The sequence below is a fragment of the Perna viridis genome, chromosome 13 (assembly GCF_037379345.1).
Source record: "Perna viridis isolate PV_CMFRI_1.1 ecotype Kerala chromosome 13, ASM3737934v1, whole genome shotgun sequence".
NCBI classification, from domain to species: domain Eukaryota; kingdom Metazoa; phylum Mollusca; class Bivalvia; order Mytilida; family Mytilidae; genus Perna; species Perna viridis.
Window position 1 is genome coordinate 34,815,516 of NC_142457.1, and position 19,343 is coordinate 34,834,858.

General features: G+C 33.2%; 2 protein-coding genes across 8 annotated transcripts in view; one reads left to right on the forward strand and one right to left on the reverse strand.

Annotated features, from left to right (window-relative positions):
* Positions 1 to 19,343, forward strand: part of LOC148600596 (uncharacterized) — a 72,445-nt gene that overhangs the window by 42,710 nt on the left and 10,392 nt on the right. The window contains exon 1 of one of the 6 annotated variants that reach the window (XR_015917766.1): positions 13,369 to 13,590. The exons of the other annotated variants lie outside the window; for them this stretch is intronic. The gene's annotated coding sequence lies outside the window, so the exon portion shown is untranslated. Of the gene's footprint in view, positions 1 to 13,368; positions 13,591 to 19,343 lie in introns of those variants that run through there. 6 annotated transcript variants of the gene reach the window in all.
* LOC148600597 (uncharacterized) lies at positions 7,914 to 19,340 on the reverse strand. Of its 2 annotated transcripts, none has more exons than XM_088557556.1 (2): positions 19,196 to 19,340; positions 7,914 to 15,328 (listed from the first exon to the last, which is right to left on the reverse strand). In XM_088557556.1, the coding sequence occupies exon 2, from the start codon at positions 15,322 to 15,324 to the stop codon at positions 13,822 to 13,824; it is 1,503 nt and encodes a 500-aa protein (XP_088413682.1). In that variant the 5' UTR covers positions 15,325 to 15,328; positions 19,196 to 19,340; the 3' UTR covers positions 7,914 to 13,821. The 2 variants fall into 2 exon arrangements, with proteins under 2 accessions (XP_088413682.1, XP_088413683.1); XM_088557557.1 differs by lacking the exon at positions 19,196 to 19,340 and adding an exon at positions 16,462 to 16,576.

The window sequence follows — 19,343 nt, forward strand, 5'->3', positions numbered from 1 at the left end:
ATCAGCGTACATTCAAATTGACACACTGTTCAAGTCTTGGTTGGTTGACATTTTTTGGGCGTGTAAATTTCGGGCAGACAAGGAGAGCAATTGGAACTAATTTGCCATTTCCGCTACACTAAAAAATAACCTCAGATGCAAAACGGATAATTTCTTCTTGAAAAAAAAAATGCTGGAATTGTAGTCATACACGAAAATAATGCTACCCACCAGGTGGTGCTAACAAATTTGGCTAGATATTACAAGAAATAAAGAACAATAACTAAGTGAAGAATGTTGGGGCGAAGCGAGGAGCTAGGCAAAAACAGTAATGGTAAAAAATATTTTCAGATGTCATATTAATCAAATATAATACACTATAACACCATAAATCATTTGCTTTAAATCTATAAATGGATCCTACTAGACATTAACATCAAAATTAACTTTTGGCGTCTCAAGTGGAGACAACTCTTCAACTAAATTAAAATAAATATAAGTTCCTATGAAAGGTAGCAAAGAAGGTCAAAAGTAACGAAATTGAACCCGTGAACAAAACATTATTTACAAAATACAGTAAATTATGCGTAGTAATAATATGAAAAGGGGAAAAGTTAGAATATAACATTTGGAGATTTAGGAAAACAACAAATTATCTGTTGGGGCTTTGTTACTTAGCAAACATGAAAACTGTGCGTTAAAGGCTTTCAAAAATAAAGTTCTAACACTTACCTTCCTAATAAATTGTCTAAACTTAGGAAAGCGTTGCAAACAAAACTATAAGTTCATGCTGCGTTATGAGTAAATATGAGTTATCTCCCTTGCTAACCATTTTAAAAGACGCTAATCTATTGTAAAGGTACTCAACAAATGACTCGAATTAAATAACAAAACTTAAAGATTACAAATGAATTCTACATTACCAAAATTCATCACTTTAAACAAAAATAAAATACTTCACAAAAAAGTTGAGGGGCAACTGCCTTTACGACCCTTTTAATTTGCTTCCGAGAATAAGTTACCCAATTGCAAACAAAATAACAAAAATATAATTGAGTTGCACGCATTGCAAAAATGCAACCGAGAAGCCTCTTTAATTAAGTCTTGCACTTAAAAAGGAAAATAAAATTTACTAACCTGAAAATATGCAAAGGTCTGTGAATGAAAATACTTTATTACAACTGGCTGGTTAAACTCCAAATCAGGAATGAAGGGTAACTACACCAAAAGGGGCATTCACAGATTTACCATAGTTGATTATGGTATATGGAAGATAATCCTCGAGGCGCAGCTGAGAGCATTTCTTTTTCATATGCAACTATCGTATAACCAATTTAGCTCATACTTTATTTGCCGAGATATCAATGAAGTTCAATCATAAACATCATCATTAGACCAACTGAAGACTAATTAGAACTCGGGGAAGAAACTGCAAACGGAACTTAGGATAAACCCTATAATTGGTATTCACATGAATGTCAACTCACCAACAATATACAAGACACCAAAAAAAAATATCTGTCATATCAAAGATGTCAGACAACGTACATGTAAGCTTCGGAAACATTCGTCTTCTTGAACCAGATAGTGACGAATCTACGAATTTTCGTTATATGGTATTCCAACCCAAGACTTGTACTTTCAACAGGAAAATTGAAGGAAAAAATCAAGTTACATATACAAATGTACTTTCAACCGACATAAACCATTTTTGAGGGTAGGCCCGGTTCAGCACCACATTATAAAAAAAAATTATACAAGGATTTTATAGTTACGTGATACATACACTTAATGTGCAATGCTATTAAAAACAGGTACTTTTTTTTCAAACTAGAGGCTCTAGAATGCCTGAATCGCTCACCTGGTCAAAACTAGTCTTTATAACTTTCTAAAGCTGGACGCATGACCTAACCGTACTTATGTCACAAGAATCATTTAATCAACACAGAGCAACTTAGTTAACCGCCCGGTTTTAATATTACAACATAAATCTCTAATTGTCATCTTTTTTCTAGGGCAATAACTCATAAATTGAGCAACAGATCTTTATGACAATTTCAGAAGAGGTCGGTTTTACCATACTGATCAATTTCCCCCCTAGAAAATTAGACTAAACCCTTTGATTTTCAAGTTATTTCAACATGTCCTCATTTTTGTTAGTGGCGGCATTTTTTTCGGCAGATAAAAAATTGTTAAGGATATCCTAACAAAGATTCATGCAATGTTTGGTTACAATCTATCCTATGGCTTGAAGTTGTCTAAGAGAAGATTTAAAAAAAAAATCCATTTCAGTACCCATAACTGATTCATTTTTCAACGGATCTTGCTGAAAATTTCGGCATTCACGTACATGTAGGTAATTCCATCATGCTGAACAATTTTAATCACTGCCAGATTTTAAAATTGAAATGTAAAATTCAGGGAAAAAATCCATTTCAGGACCCATTACTCATTCATTTGTCAACGGATATTTCTGAATATTTCGGCATAGGTCCATCCCATCATGCTGAACAAGTTATTCCCTACCAGATTTAGCTAAACAAAACTGTTTTTGCGTTTTGGCGTAATTCTACAATATGACCCCTATAGTGTATTTTAGTAACGATGGCCATATTTTCGCAAAATCAAAAATCCCCACATACAGATTGTTAAACATGTTCTACATAATATTCATGCAGAGTTTTAGTTTAATACATCCAATAGTTAAGAGGACAAAATTTTCAAAATTGGAAATGTTTAATTCGGGAACAAAATCTAACTCAGGACCCATAACTCATTCATTCGTCAACGAATCTTTCTAACAAAGTCGGCATAGATCAGTCGTGATTAACAATGTTACCCCTATATCAGATTTTAGCTAAACACATCTGTTTTTTAGTTATTTGCATAAGTCTACACTTTGACCCCTGTGGTCAATTTTTAGTAACGGCGGCCATTTGTCTGACTTGGGGATATGGAGGAAAGGAATTCCAACCTCTCACGTTGTAGGAGTAACTCAATACTTACCCCAGCAATGCTAGAAATGTCTGCCAAGCTATTTTCTGACTTGGGGATATGGAGTAACGGAATTCCAACCTCTTACGTTGTAGGAGTAACTCAATACCTACTCCAGCAATGCCAGAGGTTGTCTACCAAGCTATTTTCTGACTTAGGGATATGGAGGAACGGAATTTCAACCTCTCACGTTGTAGGAGTAACTCAATACCTACTCCAGCAATGCTACAGTTTGTCTGCCAAGCTATTTTCTGACTTGGGGATACGGAGGAAGGGAATTCGGACCTCTTACGTTGAAGGAGCAATTCAATACCTACTTCAGCAATGCTAGAGGTTGTCCGCCAAGCTATATTCTGACATGGGGATATGGAGGAACGGAATTCGGACCTCTTACATTGTAGAGGTAACTAAATACTTACTCCAGCAATGATAGATTTTGTCTGCCAAGCTATTTCTGACATTGGGATATGGAGGAACGGAGTTCGAACCTCTTACGTTGTAGGAGTAACTCAATACCAACTGCGTCGGAACTAGAATTAGTAATTATTCAGCAAAATTACCTTACGTAATGTTCTGAAATATGAGTTATTTTACTGAGGCTTATAGAATTGTCGCACTTTAATTCTTGCTGCAAAATCCTGACATTCTGTTACGCTTATTATAGTATTTGTATGCTGTTTTCTTTTATAACTGCAAGATGCTTGGCTTTAGAGGCATGGACGAACACCGTGATCTATGTACATCACCATTGCTTGTAGCTTATGATTCGGCTTCTAACAAACACAAGCTGGAATTCTTTGGACGGGCGTCTAAAATCTTTCAGGGTGGTTATAATCAACACAAAGTACAGCCAAAGCATATTACATAATGGGAAGACATGGTCAACCTAACCGTCAATACCAGCCCACATGGAAGGTAGCCGTCAATAATATTCATGAGAGGGTCGCTTTAAATTTGAATTTGAATTAAGTGATTCGTATAATAAAAAATATTAATTAGGTATAAGAATAAGTAAATCTTTTTAAATATTGTCATATTTTTTTTCAAAAGTACAATCAAGGGCGGGAACTTTTGAAAAAGGGAGTTCTGGATAGTTCCCGAAAAAAAAATGGAGTTCCAGGCTATTTGCTAATTTTTGCCAAATTTACAAAATTATCCAACAACTACATGTACGCAGACTTTTTGTATCGCGCAAGAATTCTTACAAGTAGGTTTCTGGAACATGGTTATGTTGTTACAAGATTGAAGTCATCAAAGCAGAAGTTTTGTGGTCGTCATCATGAACTCGTGGATCATTACGGTGTATCCATCTGCGCCATGAAAACTTATTTGTTCAACGTGTCATAGTGTTGCTTTCCTCTTTCGTCTACCCCGAACTTTTTATGAGCAACTCGGTGGGTGTTTCTAGAAAAGTTTCTACCCTACCGGTCCATCTGGTCCATGCCCAAGTTTTCAGTGGAGTCCGAGTTTCTCATTTGCTTTAGTTACTTTGTGTGTATGGTTTTAGCTGCTTTATATTCTTTGTTGTGTACGTCTGTTTTCCATGTCTGGTCTTTGAACCTGGATTACATTCTTTTGATTTCCGCTATAACATTGGTTCCCTCTTCCTGTAGGTACATTATTTTAGCCACGAATTAATTAAAAGTTTGATCCATGGCGGATTCAGAGATTTATTCCTAGAAGGGGTTTCCACATGAGAAGAAGGGGGATTCGAGGCCAATATTTGATCATTTTGTCCTTAACAAAACCCAGGATCTCCTCCTCCCTCCACTGGATCCGTCACTGATCATTACTCTTCCGCAAGGCTGTGAAATTGTCGCTTTTGTAAATTTGCAGGATCGAGGACATCTATTACTGACTGCTCATGGCAATATGTCATAACAAGCGCATCTTACAATGTCACAAATATTCCCAATAAACATACGAAAATCAAGTAAGGAAAAGAGATGAGAAGTGAAGACTAACTTGAAGTGTTAAAACACCGCTGATATCCTGATCCTCTGTCCAATGAGCATTCCATTATGTACTGAGCGCTTCGTGAACAAGATCTATGAAGTTGGCTGTTAACGTCTGATCAAGTGGAACTGTACAGTAGTCTTCGGGACCGACCATTTATCTTTTTAGGGGCAGATGCTTTGCGTTTTTAAGCAGTTATGATTCCAATTTTGGATAAAAAAAAACATTGTGACCAAACACACAAATAAATAAACAAACAAAAAATAAAAACTTTAAGGTGAATGCTTTTTAAAATTGCACTCTTCTAAAACTTGATCCTTCCCGCAAGATGTTTAATGGACAGGTCTCTTTAAGATTTCTCAGAGGGAACTATGATTGCCGGATATCTCGACGGAAGAAGGATCTGGATTTATAGTGTTATGAATTGTCTTGTACAATATTTTGGTGGAGTTGTTTATAATTTTGTTTAATAATCCAAGCAACAAGCATTTACGGATGCAGCCCCCCCTTTTAAAAAAAACCAAAAAAAAAACTATGGTAATCTGCTAAATATTCTATTGAATATGGCAATTTTTATCATATTCTTTAGTAAACCTGTCATAATCTGGTTTCCTTTATACTGATTTTGGCAATTATGTCCCATTCATGAAATCCTGGATCCGCCCCTGAGAAGATACTGTAAATCTAGTTTACATTCAAAGTCGATCTTGGCGAAAAGTGAACATGTCTAGACAATGTCGCCCAATGGAAAGAAAATAGGAGTATTGTTGGTACAGATGAGCAGCCAGAGCAATTACTGGAAACTATAACTGCAACTAACAAATATTGTACCCTAAAGTGCATGTAATTTTTACCGTGTTATTGACAATGCGTACATTCTCCGCTACTAGCAAACGTTCGTTCTGCAATGCGCATGATCAAAAGATATTTGCAAGCTACATTGGGAGACAAGAGACTGTCAAACATTGCAATAATTAATGCATATTCATAGAGACATATCTGTGTGCATATCAGATGTTATTCACAATTTTGCCACCAAAAAAAAACAAAAACAAAAAACAAAAAAATAATAATAAAAAATAAAAGATTTTTCTTTTCTTTGATAATTCATTACATTGTGAATGATTCTTTCCCATGCTTTCTTTAGTGGTTTAATTTCGTGAAAATCGATACACTCAATGTATACTAACATGAAATGTCTAAAGACAACAATAACAAAACTGACGACAGCATGATACCATTATTCAACCGCAGACAACAATGACGAAACTAACCACAGCATGATACCATTATTCAACCGCAGACAACAATGACGAAACTAACCACAGCATGATACCATTATTCCACTGCCGACAGCAATGATGAAACTAAGACAGCATGATACCATTAATCCACTACAGACGACAATGATGAACTGACGACAAGATGATACCATAATTCAACCGCAGACGACAATGACGACACTGATGAGAGCGTAGTACCATTATTCCACCACAGACAACAATAACGAAACTGACTGTAGCATGATACCATTATTTCACTGGCTGTACTTGTGTAATTGATACAAAAGCTGGTGTCCGCGATTGTTTAATGGTGAATTAATAGGATGTTACACCATAAAAACCAATCAATTAATAAAACAACAAATAAAGCCTTTAGATAAGAAACCAGTACAGTAAATACAAAATCCGAAAATGACAGAGTACATCGAAAAGGAAATTGTCGTAGACGACAATGACGAAACTGAAGACATCATGATCCCATTAATCGACGACAGACGACAATGATGAATTGACGAAAGCATGATACAATTATACCATCGGAGACAACAATAATGAAACTAACGACAGCATGTTGCAATTATTTCACTACAGCCAACCATAACGAAACTAACTATAGCATGATATCATTATTCCACTACAGAAAACAACGACGAAACTGAAGACAGCACGATACCATTATTCCACTACAGACGACAAGGATGAACTGATGACAAGCATGATACCATTACTCCACCGCAGACGACATTGACGACACTGACCATAGCTTAAACCATTATTCACCACAGACAACAATGATGAAACTGACGACATCATACCATTATTCCCCCGCTGACGACAGCGTAATACCGTTATTCCACCTCAGACAACAGTGACGATACTGACTATAGCATATCATTATTTCACCGCAGACGACAATGACGATAGCATGATACCATTATTCCCCTGCAGACGACAAGACAATGACAACAGCATGATACCATTAGTCCATCCCAGGCAACAATGACGAAACTGACGACAGCATGATACCATTATTCCACTGCAGACGACAATGACGACAGCATGATACCATTAGTCCACCGCAGTCAACAATGAAGAAACTGACGATAGCATGATACCATTATTCCACCGCAGACAACAATGACAAAACTGACAAAAGCGAGATACAATTATTTCATCGCAGTCAGCAATGATGAAACTGACTGTAGCATGATACCATTATTCCACCACAGACGAAAATAAAGAAACTGACGACATCATGATACTATTATTCGACGGCAGACGACAATGACGAACTGACGACAGCGTGATACCATTATTCCACCACAGTTAATTATCTGTTTCAAACTTTTCCTGTTTAAAATGTTAATTAATACTAGTGAAATCGAAAGGAACCCTCTTAAATAAGGCCTCCAGCATGGATGGCCTTAGTAGATACCTTCTGGAAGGCATGACCTCTTTAGCAGATACAATCAGGAAGACATGAAACATATCATCATCAGATGGTAGCGATGAATTGGACACATCTTGACAAAACATCAACAAGACCACACTTTAACAGCCCTTCCATGGACACTAGAGTTACAGCCAAGCAGAGATAACATGGCGTCATACCATTGTGTTTGAAATGCACAAAATTAACCCCATCATGGGAATATCTTCAGAAAATGGCCAGAGACAGGCCAGTACAAACAAAAAAAGAGATTTTAGTAATATATGTTTTATTTTTTTTTACACCAGCAATCTGAATACTATTACAAGACAATTTACACAAAAAATCTCAAATGTGCTTGGATTAGAAGTAAAATTCTGGATACTTGAAACAATTCAGGAACAATAACTCTTCTCTTCTAAAGTTGAATAAAATCAGACTAATTATGGAGGACTGCAATGGCTTGATAATGTTTCACAGTAATTTTGAATTGAAAGCATATTTAATTTACACACGATCAAAATTGACATACATGTATTATTAAGTTATTGCAATAGTAACTTTAGAACTTAAACTTCTATAGCATTAAAAAAATTACCAAAAAGTTAAGTGGTAAATGTTGTTAAAATAGTGTAATAAAGTATACAAAAAAGATCAAAGAAAAAAAAAAACGAAACAAAAAAAAAAACAAAAAAAAAACAAAAAAAAAACATAAGTTCCCACTATGAAAAAAAAACTTGATGATTCAAACTCGTTTGTTCTCAGAAACAAAATTTAATTACTGATGACTGATGGACAGGATTGACATGGAAGCAAAATGGATTACAATGTACTTTAGAATTAATATTATTGGACTGGATCTGTATTGAAACTAAATAATTAAGTAAGTTTTAAATCAGGTAAAATGCATGTCCATTGCCCACAAATATGAAAAAAACAATTTTACTCAAGGATACTTTCTTTATTTGAAAAGATTATACTTTGATCTCTACATCAATAGATTTGTTTAGAATAATTTTTTAAGAGAATGTAAGAAGAAATAAATTTTTGACAGAATTAGCTGCCCTTGAAATGTTCATTTTGTGTGCATTTCATTAAGATTATAAATCACCTTACCAAAATGCTTTGCTTTTCAAGTGCACTGTGGTATGGTGTTAAAATAAAAAAAAAAAAAACAAGTAATATTGACATATATTTGTTTTGCCTCATAACAATTTTTCCAATTTAGCCAATTACCAATAATGTTTGTAAATTTGGAATTATCTACAACTGAATGAATAATTACAAATGAACACTATATGTACATGTATTTTATACATGTTATTAACTTCACTCTTCAACATGCTGAAGTGCAAGTTCAAACAAATAATCAAGACACAATGTATAATACATGAAAAACCTTTCATAGCTTAGTTCTACATAAACAAAAGTTCTCACTAGAGAAAAAAATTCCATCTTAAAAAAAAGAATCCAAATAGTCTGCCTTTCATGCGATAATCCATATTGGCAGAGCACATCATTAAAGACTCCGTGAATCGGCAAAGCCTCTTGAACGAGTCCATGTTGACAGCATCCTGAAGATGAATATATATTCCACAGAATGTATTGGAATGTGTCACTTCTTTGATGGACATTGAATATTAGGTTTGTCATTAATATCCATATTGATCATGACATATGTTGGATTCACCCATTATCGGAAAATCCAAATTCACGAAGTGTTTAAAACCAACTTCCACCATGCCTTGGCCATCTACATGTAGATACACGAATATTGTCCTTAGTGTTTCAGAAGATAAATTTTAAATCATTCTACCGTTCAATGTACATGTACATGTAATTCCATATGGTTAGGCCTCATTAGTTCTAAAATAAAAACTGGGTTTATTCATCTCAGGGAAAATCCTAACTGACATTTTTAACAAGTCACTTGATATTTCCTATTCAATTGTCAGACTGTCGTTTGGTGGAATTGAACTGTGAATAATTGATGTAAACATACTTACAGTGGGTATCCAGGGGGTTCATGGGGTGATGGAAAATTTGTGTTACATATATCTTCATTAAAAATATCCAATGAGCAAATAATGACCTGAGTGCCCTTTGGGGACCCCCTTTTTTTTAAATTTCTCAATCCAACTCTGTAAGTACATACACACGGAAATGAAACATATATATATATACAAAAAAAAAAAAATAAACAAATATTGTAAATGAATAAATGTGCATTCTACTCATGCCATGTACATTTATATATTGATAAAAATTACATTTAAACATAGATGATGTACTGTACACATGGTAAGTATTGAAGAAATCTCCATGCATTTAGAATTAGTGAAAATACATGTGATTTCCAGTTTATTTACTTTAAGTCAAAAATATTTCAAATTTCAAGAAAAAAAATGAATATACGTGTAACTTCAGAAGAATTTATAAATGTACAGTACATGAAGAAATGTATTTATTTTTTTTTAAATGAAATTTGAGGTGAATATACATGTACAAGGATATCACAAGTTGTCAAAGTTGAAGGTGAAATGTCTTGTATAACAATTCAAATCCTGTATAAAAATAAAAATAAAGTATAATACATGTTTTTACATACTACTTATTTTACAGTTTCATTTTAATATTTGAAAGTATTGTTTTTTAAGTCATTAAAAGGATGCATACATGTACATGCATTCATAATATTTATAACTACAATAAGTTATAACTATTTGTTTACAGTGCCTAAAATGTTCATTGTTTTAAAGAGTCTTTTAAAAGAATATACATGTATATACATATATGATATTCATGACAAATAACAAATAAATATTTTTTAAATCATTTGAGTACGACTAAATCAAAGATAGAAACATGAAAATGATAAATACAACTATATACATGTACAAAAACAATGAAGTGAACAGATTTTCACTGATGACACATCTAGATACATGTACATGTATTTGAAAAAAAAAAAAAAAAACTTGATGAAGACCAAGACTTATTAATAAAGAAATATAAAATAATTTCCAAAAAATCAATTATTTTGCTAAATAAACTGTTCAGGGTTTGACATTAAAGGTTGCCCGATTGCCCGGGGCAAGTAAATCGCCGGTCTGGGCAAGTAAAAACGACATCAAAGTTGCCCGACTGGGCAAGTGAAAAAAATATGTGCCCAAATTACATTATTTCTGATCATCGCAGCTCTAAAACATCGAAAATTACTTCTGTATAGTTCGCCATTCTTCCCGACCTTGCTGACCTAGATTATCATTGGATAGTTTTCTGATTTTCCCTTTGCCAAAAATAGATTGTATGATATTAATGTCGACCAATCGGATGCGTCCAATTGTACATCTATTTTCGTTATCCAATTGAACATCGCGATTTATTTATGGAATTTCTTACTTTGGAAAACTGTAAGAAATCTGTATCGAAAACTTCGAAAATATGAGAGAAAAAGAGAAATAAAATTCTATTGAAGATAGTTATTGTTGTCCATTTGTTAAACTAAAGATGTGAAATAAAAACTCCTCACATGAATACTTGTAATTTCTTTGCTTCTTGTTTTACCCCTTATTCCCGCAAAAAATATGACGGCTTTTCGATTTATATGGCTTGCAATTAATCAGTTATCCCCAAGTGTTGAGGGAGTAAGCATGGCCAAGCAGGGGACACTTGACTGTTTTGGGGTAACTGGGGTCCCCGAAATTCCACAGAAAAATACAAAAGCTGACTATGAATTAAAACGAAAACGTGGGTTTAATGATGGATGACTGAAATTTATGTTAAACCACTGTCATCTGCATTATAGTTGAACAGTTTCTTGCCATCCACGTCTTATTAAACAAGGGTTTCTGGTTTAAACACTATATAGTGACACAAAGTTCCGGGCAAGTATTTCAATATTTCGGGCAAGTGAATCACATATGTCACTTGCCCAACTGGACAAGTGAATATAAAAGTTAACGTCAAACCCTGAAACTAATTTAGTATCATTTCTTTTAAAGATTTTTTATTAAGTTAATTACAAAATGTATTACATTTATGTAAATAAAAAAGTAAAAATGTATTAAAGATAATTAAGTCAGTAAATTAAAACATGTTTCTTAGAAAAAAAATCTGATATTGTTATGAAGATTTCTGATAAATTAAATCATTATAGATTAAACATATTTTATTTATCTTTAGAACTGAATTTGTTTAATAAATTAATATTGTTTTAGTCCATCAAGAGAAAAAAAACCACTAAATCATAATAAATGCACCATTCAAACTACATATACATGTACATGTTATAATCTTATTAGTCATAAAATACAAACTGGCATTGTTCCTCACATGAATCATACATTAGATTTGAACCAATTATAAAATACAGGTATAGGTGTTAACATAATTACAGTGGCGGGTTCAGGGTGTAGTCCCCCTTTGAATAATTTTTAATTTTTGCAATCTATGGACCTTAATGAGCAAATAATAACCTGGCACCCCTCCCCTTTTTCATAATTTCTCCATCCACCCCTGTTAGTGCTAAATATATAAAATCAAATACACATACATGTACATATATATTTACAACAACTGACTTAAAAATCAACATTTTATACATGTAGCTGTACATGTACCTAATGTGAATCTATAAATTGAAGATATTTCTATTTATCATTGCATTTGCAAGTACATGTAATCACTGTTGTGGTTAATTTAATGTCCTTAGTAGTATCTTTCAATAATATACATGTAATTAATATTTCAAGAAAAAAACACAATAAAAGTTATGAAATAAATAAAACTTTTAACAAAAATATGTTGATTTTAGTTGAAGCAATGAAGACTTATAAGGATATCACATGTTGCCAAAAAAATTCTATGAAATTAATTCAAATCATGACTAAAAAAATGCTACATGTACATTACATGACTGTACTTTTTTTAATTATTGTTTTAAAGAAATTTATTTTTAAAAGTCTACATGTAAATACTGGGTATGAATAAATCACTAATACATGTACATGTACATATCTTTTACCACATTCATATCTTGATGTGGTACATGTATGGTGTTAGATATTTACACAAAGTAATACTAGTATTAAAATTTTTGATTTTAATTATTTTCTGTTTTCAAAGGAGAAAATTTCATTTATTTAGAAACATGAAAATGCAAATATATACAACAAAAGGCAAACATTATTTTCAATGATGACACATCTACATGTAGATACATGTACATGTATTTGACAATCTTGATGAAGGCCAACTCTGATTGATAAAAAATGTAAATTAAATTTATTTTACACTGTACTCAATATGAATTTTCTGTACTATTTGAAACATTTTTTAATAAGTTAATAATTATCATATTTTTGTAAATCTTATGCCAAGATAAAAGTAGAAAGTTCTGTCAAATATTGTTCAGATTTTTGAAAATGAAGTCCAAAAATTAAATCATGTATCTTTTCTTTTTATCAAGTTAATTATCATATGAACAAATATATGTTTATTTATGTCTGACAATTAAGAAAAAGATGGAAATGTCTGATATTATTAAAATTACTTTAGAAAAACAAACCCTACATGTAAACAAATATTTAATAATTTATTTTTTATGCACTGAAGGTATTGTTTATCCGCCATCCATATTATCTCACAATTGCAGAGCTGAAATACCATGATTTCCCGTCATATTTCTGCTATTTACATTTAATGAAAGAAAAACCTAAGTTCCGAATGAAAATGTTACAACTGGTACCTAATATGAAACTCACCACATATAGTATTCAATTGGCAGGGAACCAGAAATATGGCGGGAAATCATGGTATTTCAGCTCTTCAATTGTGAGATTATAGGGAACATTTCAAAACATCCATAGAAAAAAGATGGCGGATAGACAATACGCTGAGTGCAAAATTCTCATAAAAAATAAATATGGAAATATTTCGATCTCGGAGGTAAGAAAGAGAAATAATTGAATGAAAGTTGTAGTACAGAACGACATGAATTAAATGCCAACTTTTTTAAAGGAACTTATGAGTAATTTAAAAGATAATTAAAAAACTGCAAACAGACTGAGGTGAATTCGAGTATACATTTAAAAAATAAAACATGTTTTCTTACCTTGAAGTTGAAATTGAATTAATCTCAATAATTTGTTTATCTCAGTGATGGTTCTCCATCAAAAGTCAATATACAGTAAATATCCTGACCACCTTATTGTAATCAACAACAGTGAGATGATGATTCACTTTATCATAATGTACACACCGAGGGCCACACAACTTATCACCTCTACTGACCACAACTTCATGTTTATCTCCATCCCTTGAAATTAGTAATAAATTATCTTTGTTATAATTACACACAAAAATATTCTGGTGTTCATCCATTGATAATCCAAGAGGCTGTGACATTGTATTGTGATCCTTGAATGTGAAGATAACTCTGAGGTCAGAATCTAAGACAGTAACTGTGTAAGGACAGGTATAACATATTCTATTGCCATCTGTGTCTATATATGAATCATCATCAACAGTCTGGTCATCATGGAGTTTGTCTATTTTTTCTGTATCTATATTAATTTTTCGGATTCCTACCTCAGGTACACAGAAGTATAAATGTCCATCACTATGTGTAATTCCAGTGACTAGACTCTTTATCTGAAGTGTTTTAATGATTTTACTCCTGTCTACATCTATGATGGAGATTGTTTCTGGGACAGGATTAGAAACAGCAACATGGTTCTCATTGATGACTGTTACATCGTATACTGCATCTCGTCCTCCATTAAATCTGACTGATGATTTGTGTTGACCATTACTGTGTAGTATGTTTACTACACCATTGTAACAATCAGTCAACACCAGGAGTCCATTAGGCAGCGTACAACAACCAGGACACCCACCTTGATCTACTGTAAACTGTTGTTTAAGTGTCAGTTGTCTGGGGAATCTTGTCTTCACCTCTGCCTGACCCATGTTTGGTTTGTTTATGTCTATGGATGTTGTATTTTTTTCTTTTGATACTTTAATGTCACACAGAGTTTTTATTCCAAAAATTGTGTCGTCTGCTGTGATGTTTTCATTCATTTCTATGTCTGTATTATCCATGGCTCCTTTTTCAGATAATTTGTGTAAGATTTCTTCTGATTCTTGGACTTCTCTCTCCATTTGTTTTGTTGCTATGAATGTTTCGAAATTTGATGCCTGTTTCTTAATGAGTTCCTCCTGTTCCAATAATTCACCAAGTTTTCTTTTATTTGATTCCAGGATTTTTGTGGTGGCTTTGATTTCATTTATATTTTCATTTACAACTGACTCTAACTCTGATAGTGTTTTGTTTTCTAGTTTCTTAATTTGATCAATAAGATTTTGTGTTTTTTCTTTCACCTCAGTTGATAGTTTTTCCTTCTTTTTCTGTAGTTTTTTCACATTTTCTTCCCTGTCAATGATTGCATTCAAGACAGCTTCATGATTTGTTTTTATATTGGTCCATAAATCCTCGAAAACTGCAGATGATTTTACTTCACGGATGACATCTTCTATATCTAAAGTGTCTTTACACTTCTTATGGGACTCCAGTCGACATTTTTGACAAATAACAGAGTCATGAGACCTACAATAATATTGATATCTTTGCTTGTGTTCTTCACAGTCAAGTTGAATTTTTTTGTCGATGAATGATGCCATTTTTCTGCAATATAAAGAGAAAACTATGAATTTTAATTTTAGTCCAGGAGACAATTCTCTTAAAATCAATTATATATAGCTTAGTATAATCACTTTTTGGGATTTGGCATTGGTTCTATTTTTTTGTTTTGACGTTGGTGGTCAAAGCAAAAAAATTTCTCCAGGGTCGAATCCAAAAATGGATAAGGCTTGTTACAAAATGTATTTTTATTGACTTTTGAATGAGTTTAGACCTTTCATACAGGTTAAAATCAGTTACATACAGCTGTGCTGCGAGACGTAGCTTGAACTATTATTTTGTGATTTGGCACTGAGGATATTTTTTTCTTTTGACACTGGTGGATTCAGCTTATTACCATTTTTTTTTATTGACTTTAGAATAAGTTTATATAAACCTTTCAACTTTCAACTACCCTGGACTTTTTATGAGCAACTCGGTCTGTGTTTCTAGAAAAGCAGAGGACACTTAACCTACTTTGTAAATTGTATGTATTATTTTAGTGACATGTACTTCATGTTCTTTTTTATGTCTGTTTTCTATGTTTTATCTTTCTCACTGGATTACTTTCTTTTGATTTCTGCTAGAACCTTGGTTTCCTTGATTACTATTCATACAGTGGGTTAACCCTCATGGAGCGCAGTGGTCAAAATACTAAGCCTCTTGACCTGACTAAGCAGATACGCTCATCAGTTGTTTGAATTGTAGCGACAAATAGCAATATTTGACTCTTTTTTGCTATTTGTCACTTATATTCAAACGACTGTGCGTACATGTATATTAAGCCCTTGTTTTCCGTTAAAAAAATCCAAAGTTGTGATTTCAAAGGTTAAACCTACTCCAGCAATGCTGGAGTTGGCAAGCTATTTTCTGCCTTGGTGCCATCCTAAGAGTTGGGGTATGGGGGAACGGAATTCCAACTTCTAACGTTGTAGGAGTAAGGTTAAACCTCTCTGGAATCTCGAATTTAAGTACTTGCATGCGTCATCCCTTTCGGGATCGGTGGTGGTCAAAACAAAAATATATCTCCTGCACCGAATCACAACAGGAATTACTGTCATGTCTTAACTTGGCACAACCGTATATATCGTTTGAAAATCAACACAGTTATTGAGGGACAATATGTTTGTATGACTTACAGACATGCAACACCGTCAGGGATTTAAATTAGCGGTGGTCCTGCACCTTTCAGACAGACGCGGAGTTTCTGTTTCAATGATGACGTAAGTCTGCGGGTCTTACTAATTGGCGACAAGAGGTGACAAAAAGCGACAAGAAACAACAAGTGGAATAGCGCAAAGAAATTTTTGTTTTTATTTAAACAGAGACATACAATTGTTTATTTATGTGTTTGATTTAAAGCAAAAAAAATAAATAAATAAATAAATAAATAAAAGAATAAAAAAAATAGGAAATATTGTCTTTAAAAACCAGGAAAAGAATATTTTTCAGGTAAAAATGTGAAGATAAAAAAGGTAAAGTAAAAGTAAAGTCCGAAACAAACTCAATATAACATCAAACGAAACGAAGAACGAAATCGAAAGAAATGAAATATAACAGAACTAATCAAAGCAGATCCATTAATTTAATATAGAAATTGAAACATGTCCCAATAATCATTATAATTGATAGGATTTTAGGCTATGCCAAAGATGGGCGGAGCACTTGTGTAATCGTCTACTTCCGTCAGAATATTTTAGCCAGTCATAGTTCTGGTCTTACATTCTACATACATGTATATAGGTCGCTGACTCTTCGTTAAAACAATTAATTGTGTTTTGGGTTGGAAGGAAAAACTATTTGAAAATAATATACGTTGTGAAGTGGCTCAGTTAAACGTACATAAGAATAATGAATAAGTTAACAATAGCCACATTTAAAGGTAAAAAGGGAACTACATACGAATATATTCAAGTTACCTATTCATTTTTAAACGCATAATAAACCATTTGATGTTTAACTAGAAATGAAAACCCAGCGAGATTGTAAATAGTCTTCAATCATAGAAAAAAGAATAATAAAAGGAATGCCGAGTACTAATTGGGAAAACTGTCTTATGCAGGCCTTGAGGCAGTGGTTCCAGTCAAGAAACATTATAAAGAAAGGAATGGTATGCTTTTATTTGTCGCTCATCGTTTGACCATTTTTGTTACAAAAAGGTACCATAACCCCCAAAACCATCCTGACGTATCATTCACTGTATCATAAATATATTTTTATTACGGTTACCGCCTCATGACAACGGAAGCTACGAGATGGCAAATAAAAATGAAACTTTGCATAGACGATGGCATATGAATTTCGATAATGCACTTCTTGGAAATTGTGCCATATTTTGGTCTAGTATTATTGCTTTTTGCAATATTAATCATTCTATTTTGCTATTTTGGCCATGATTGGTGAAATTATATCACAGGGGCTTGCTCACACTATGAAATATGCAGCCCGACTCTATATATTAAGAAGTATTTGGTGGTGATACCTGTGTTTATTTATTAGGTTGTTTGGAGGGCAGTAATAAGTAATAAATATATTTGATTTTATTCGGGGTGGGGGGTGGTTGAGTTGAAGCGAGTTACCCCAAAATCTGGGATTCCCGTTTTCTTGTTATATTACTATTCGGACTGCATATTTGGGAGTAGGACCAAGCCCCTGTGATAGTATTATAATACTTTATCGTTTATGTTAATGTACGTGTCTCTGTACTAGGTGCCCAGAAACTAAGCGCTTTCACATGACACATAGGTGTCTATGAAACAACTTGTAGCACTTGAGCTATGAACCTTATCAACTGAGAAATGAAGATAGTTGAGTGTAACACGTTTCTGAGGATATGATTTATTTCAATAATTTGTGGCTTAAGGAGGTAGAGCTGGGGTAGGGGACGCCTCTTGAAATCAGTGATATGGTTACATCATATTCGATTTCACCAAAGCATATAACGCTTTCATTTGAAACATAATGAAATCAGTCCAAGTTACTTGATGCTTACATGATATTGATGTCAAATGCTGAATACAAACGTTATAATGATTTGTAAGAGTTATGTCCTTTACCCTATGTCTACCTCCTTAAATTTGAATTATTTAACAGACAGTTTTGACCTGGAGGTCGATAAACTGAATTTCGACCTGAAAATTTAAAATTGGGAATGGTCAACTAGTAGTTTGTAGTTCAATTATGGGCTATATCGGAGTGTTCCATGTAAACATATATCGAACCCGAACATTACGCAAACTGGCACGCTACTATGATGCATAATGTATTTTGGTGTGTGTGTTTCTAAATGTCCCTCATAATCAGAATGGTGAATTTAAGAAAAATAAAACGATGAGTTTGATATTAACCATTTATAATAATAAGCTTATAATAAGCTTATGTTAAGATACGTTTGAATTCGATTCCCGTACTTTCCTTTTATTCCATATTTTTGGAATACGACGAATATTTGAGGCGCTAAAACGATTGATATAAATTGATTCAGTACATGAGTACTTTGATTCTACAGCATGAATCACCTCTACCATTGGCAGTGTCTGAATTCTACGCGGATTGGTACTTGAATATACATGTATTAATACTTGTTATATATGGATTTGTGTACATTGTATTGAGGCAGACCTCATTCTGTTTCGATATTTCAAAAAAAAAAAAAAACAAACAAACAAACAAACAAAACCAACAAACAAAAAAAAACAAACAAAAAAACAAAAAAAAAAAACAAAACAAAAAAAAAAAAAACCAGACTAGTCTTAGTCTTAAAGTTTGACCCTTGACATATTTATCAACCATTATGAAATAATAAAGCACGGACAATACAAGAAGATGGTACAATGAACTGAAGTAAAAGCTGAATGGAAAAGTAAATCTTACTCTTTACTGGTCAGTATTCCCAATTAGCACGAAGTTAACTTATTTGAACGTCAGAGAGGAAAACGCCCTGTTGGTTTAGTACGGAATGTTATCTTTTTACTTCCTGGTATAACCACAGATTACACACGATTAGTTATGGAAGCTCATA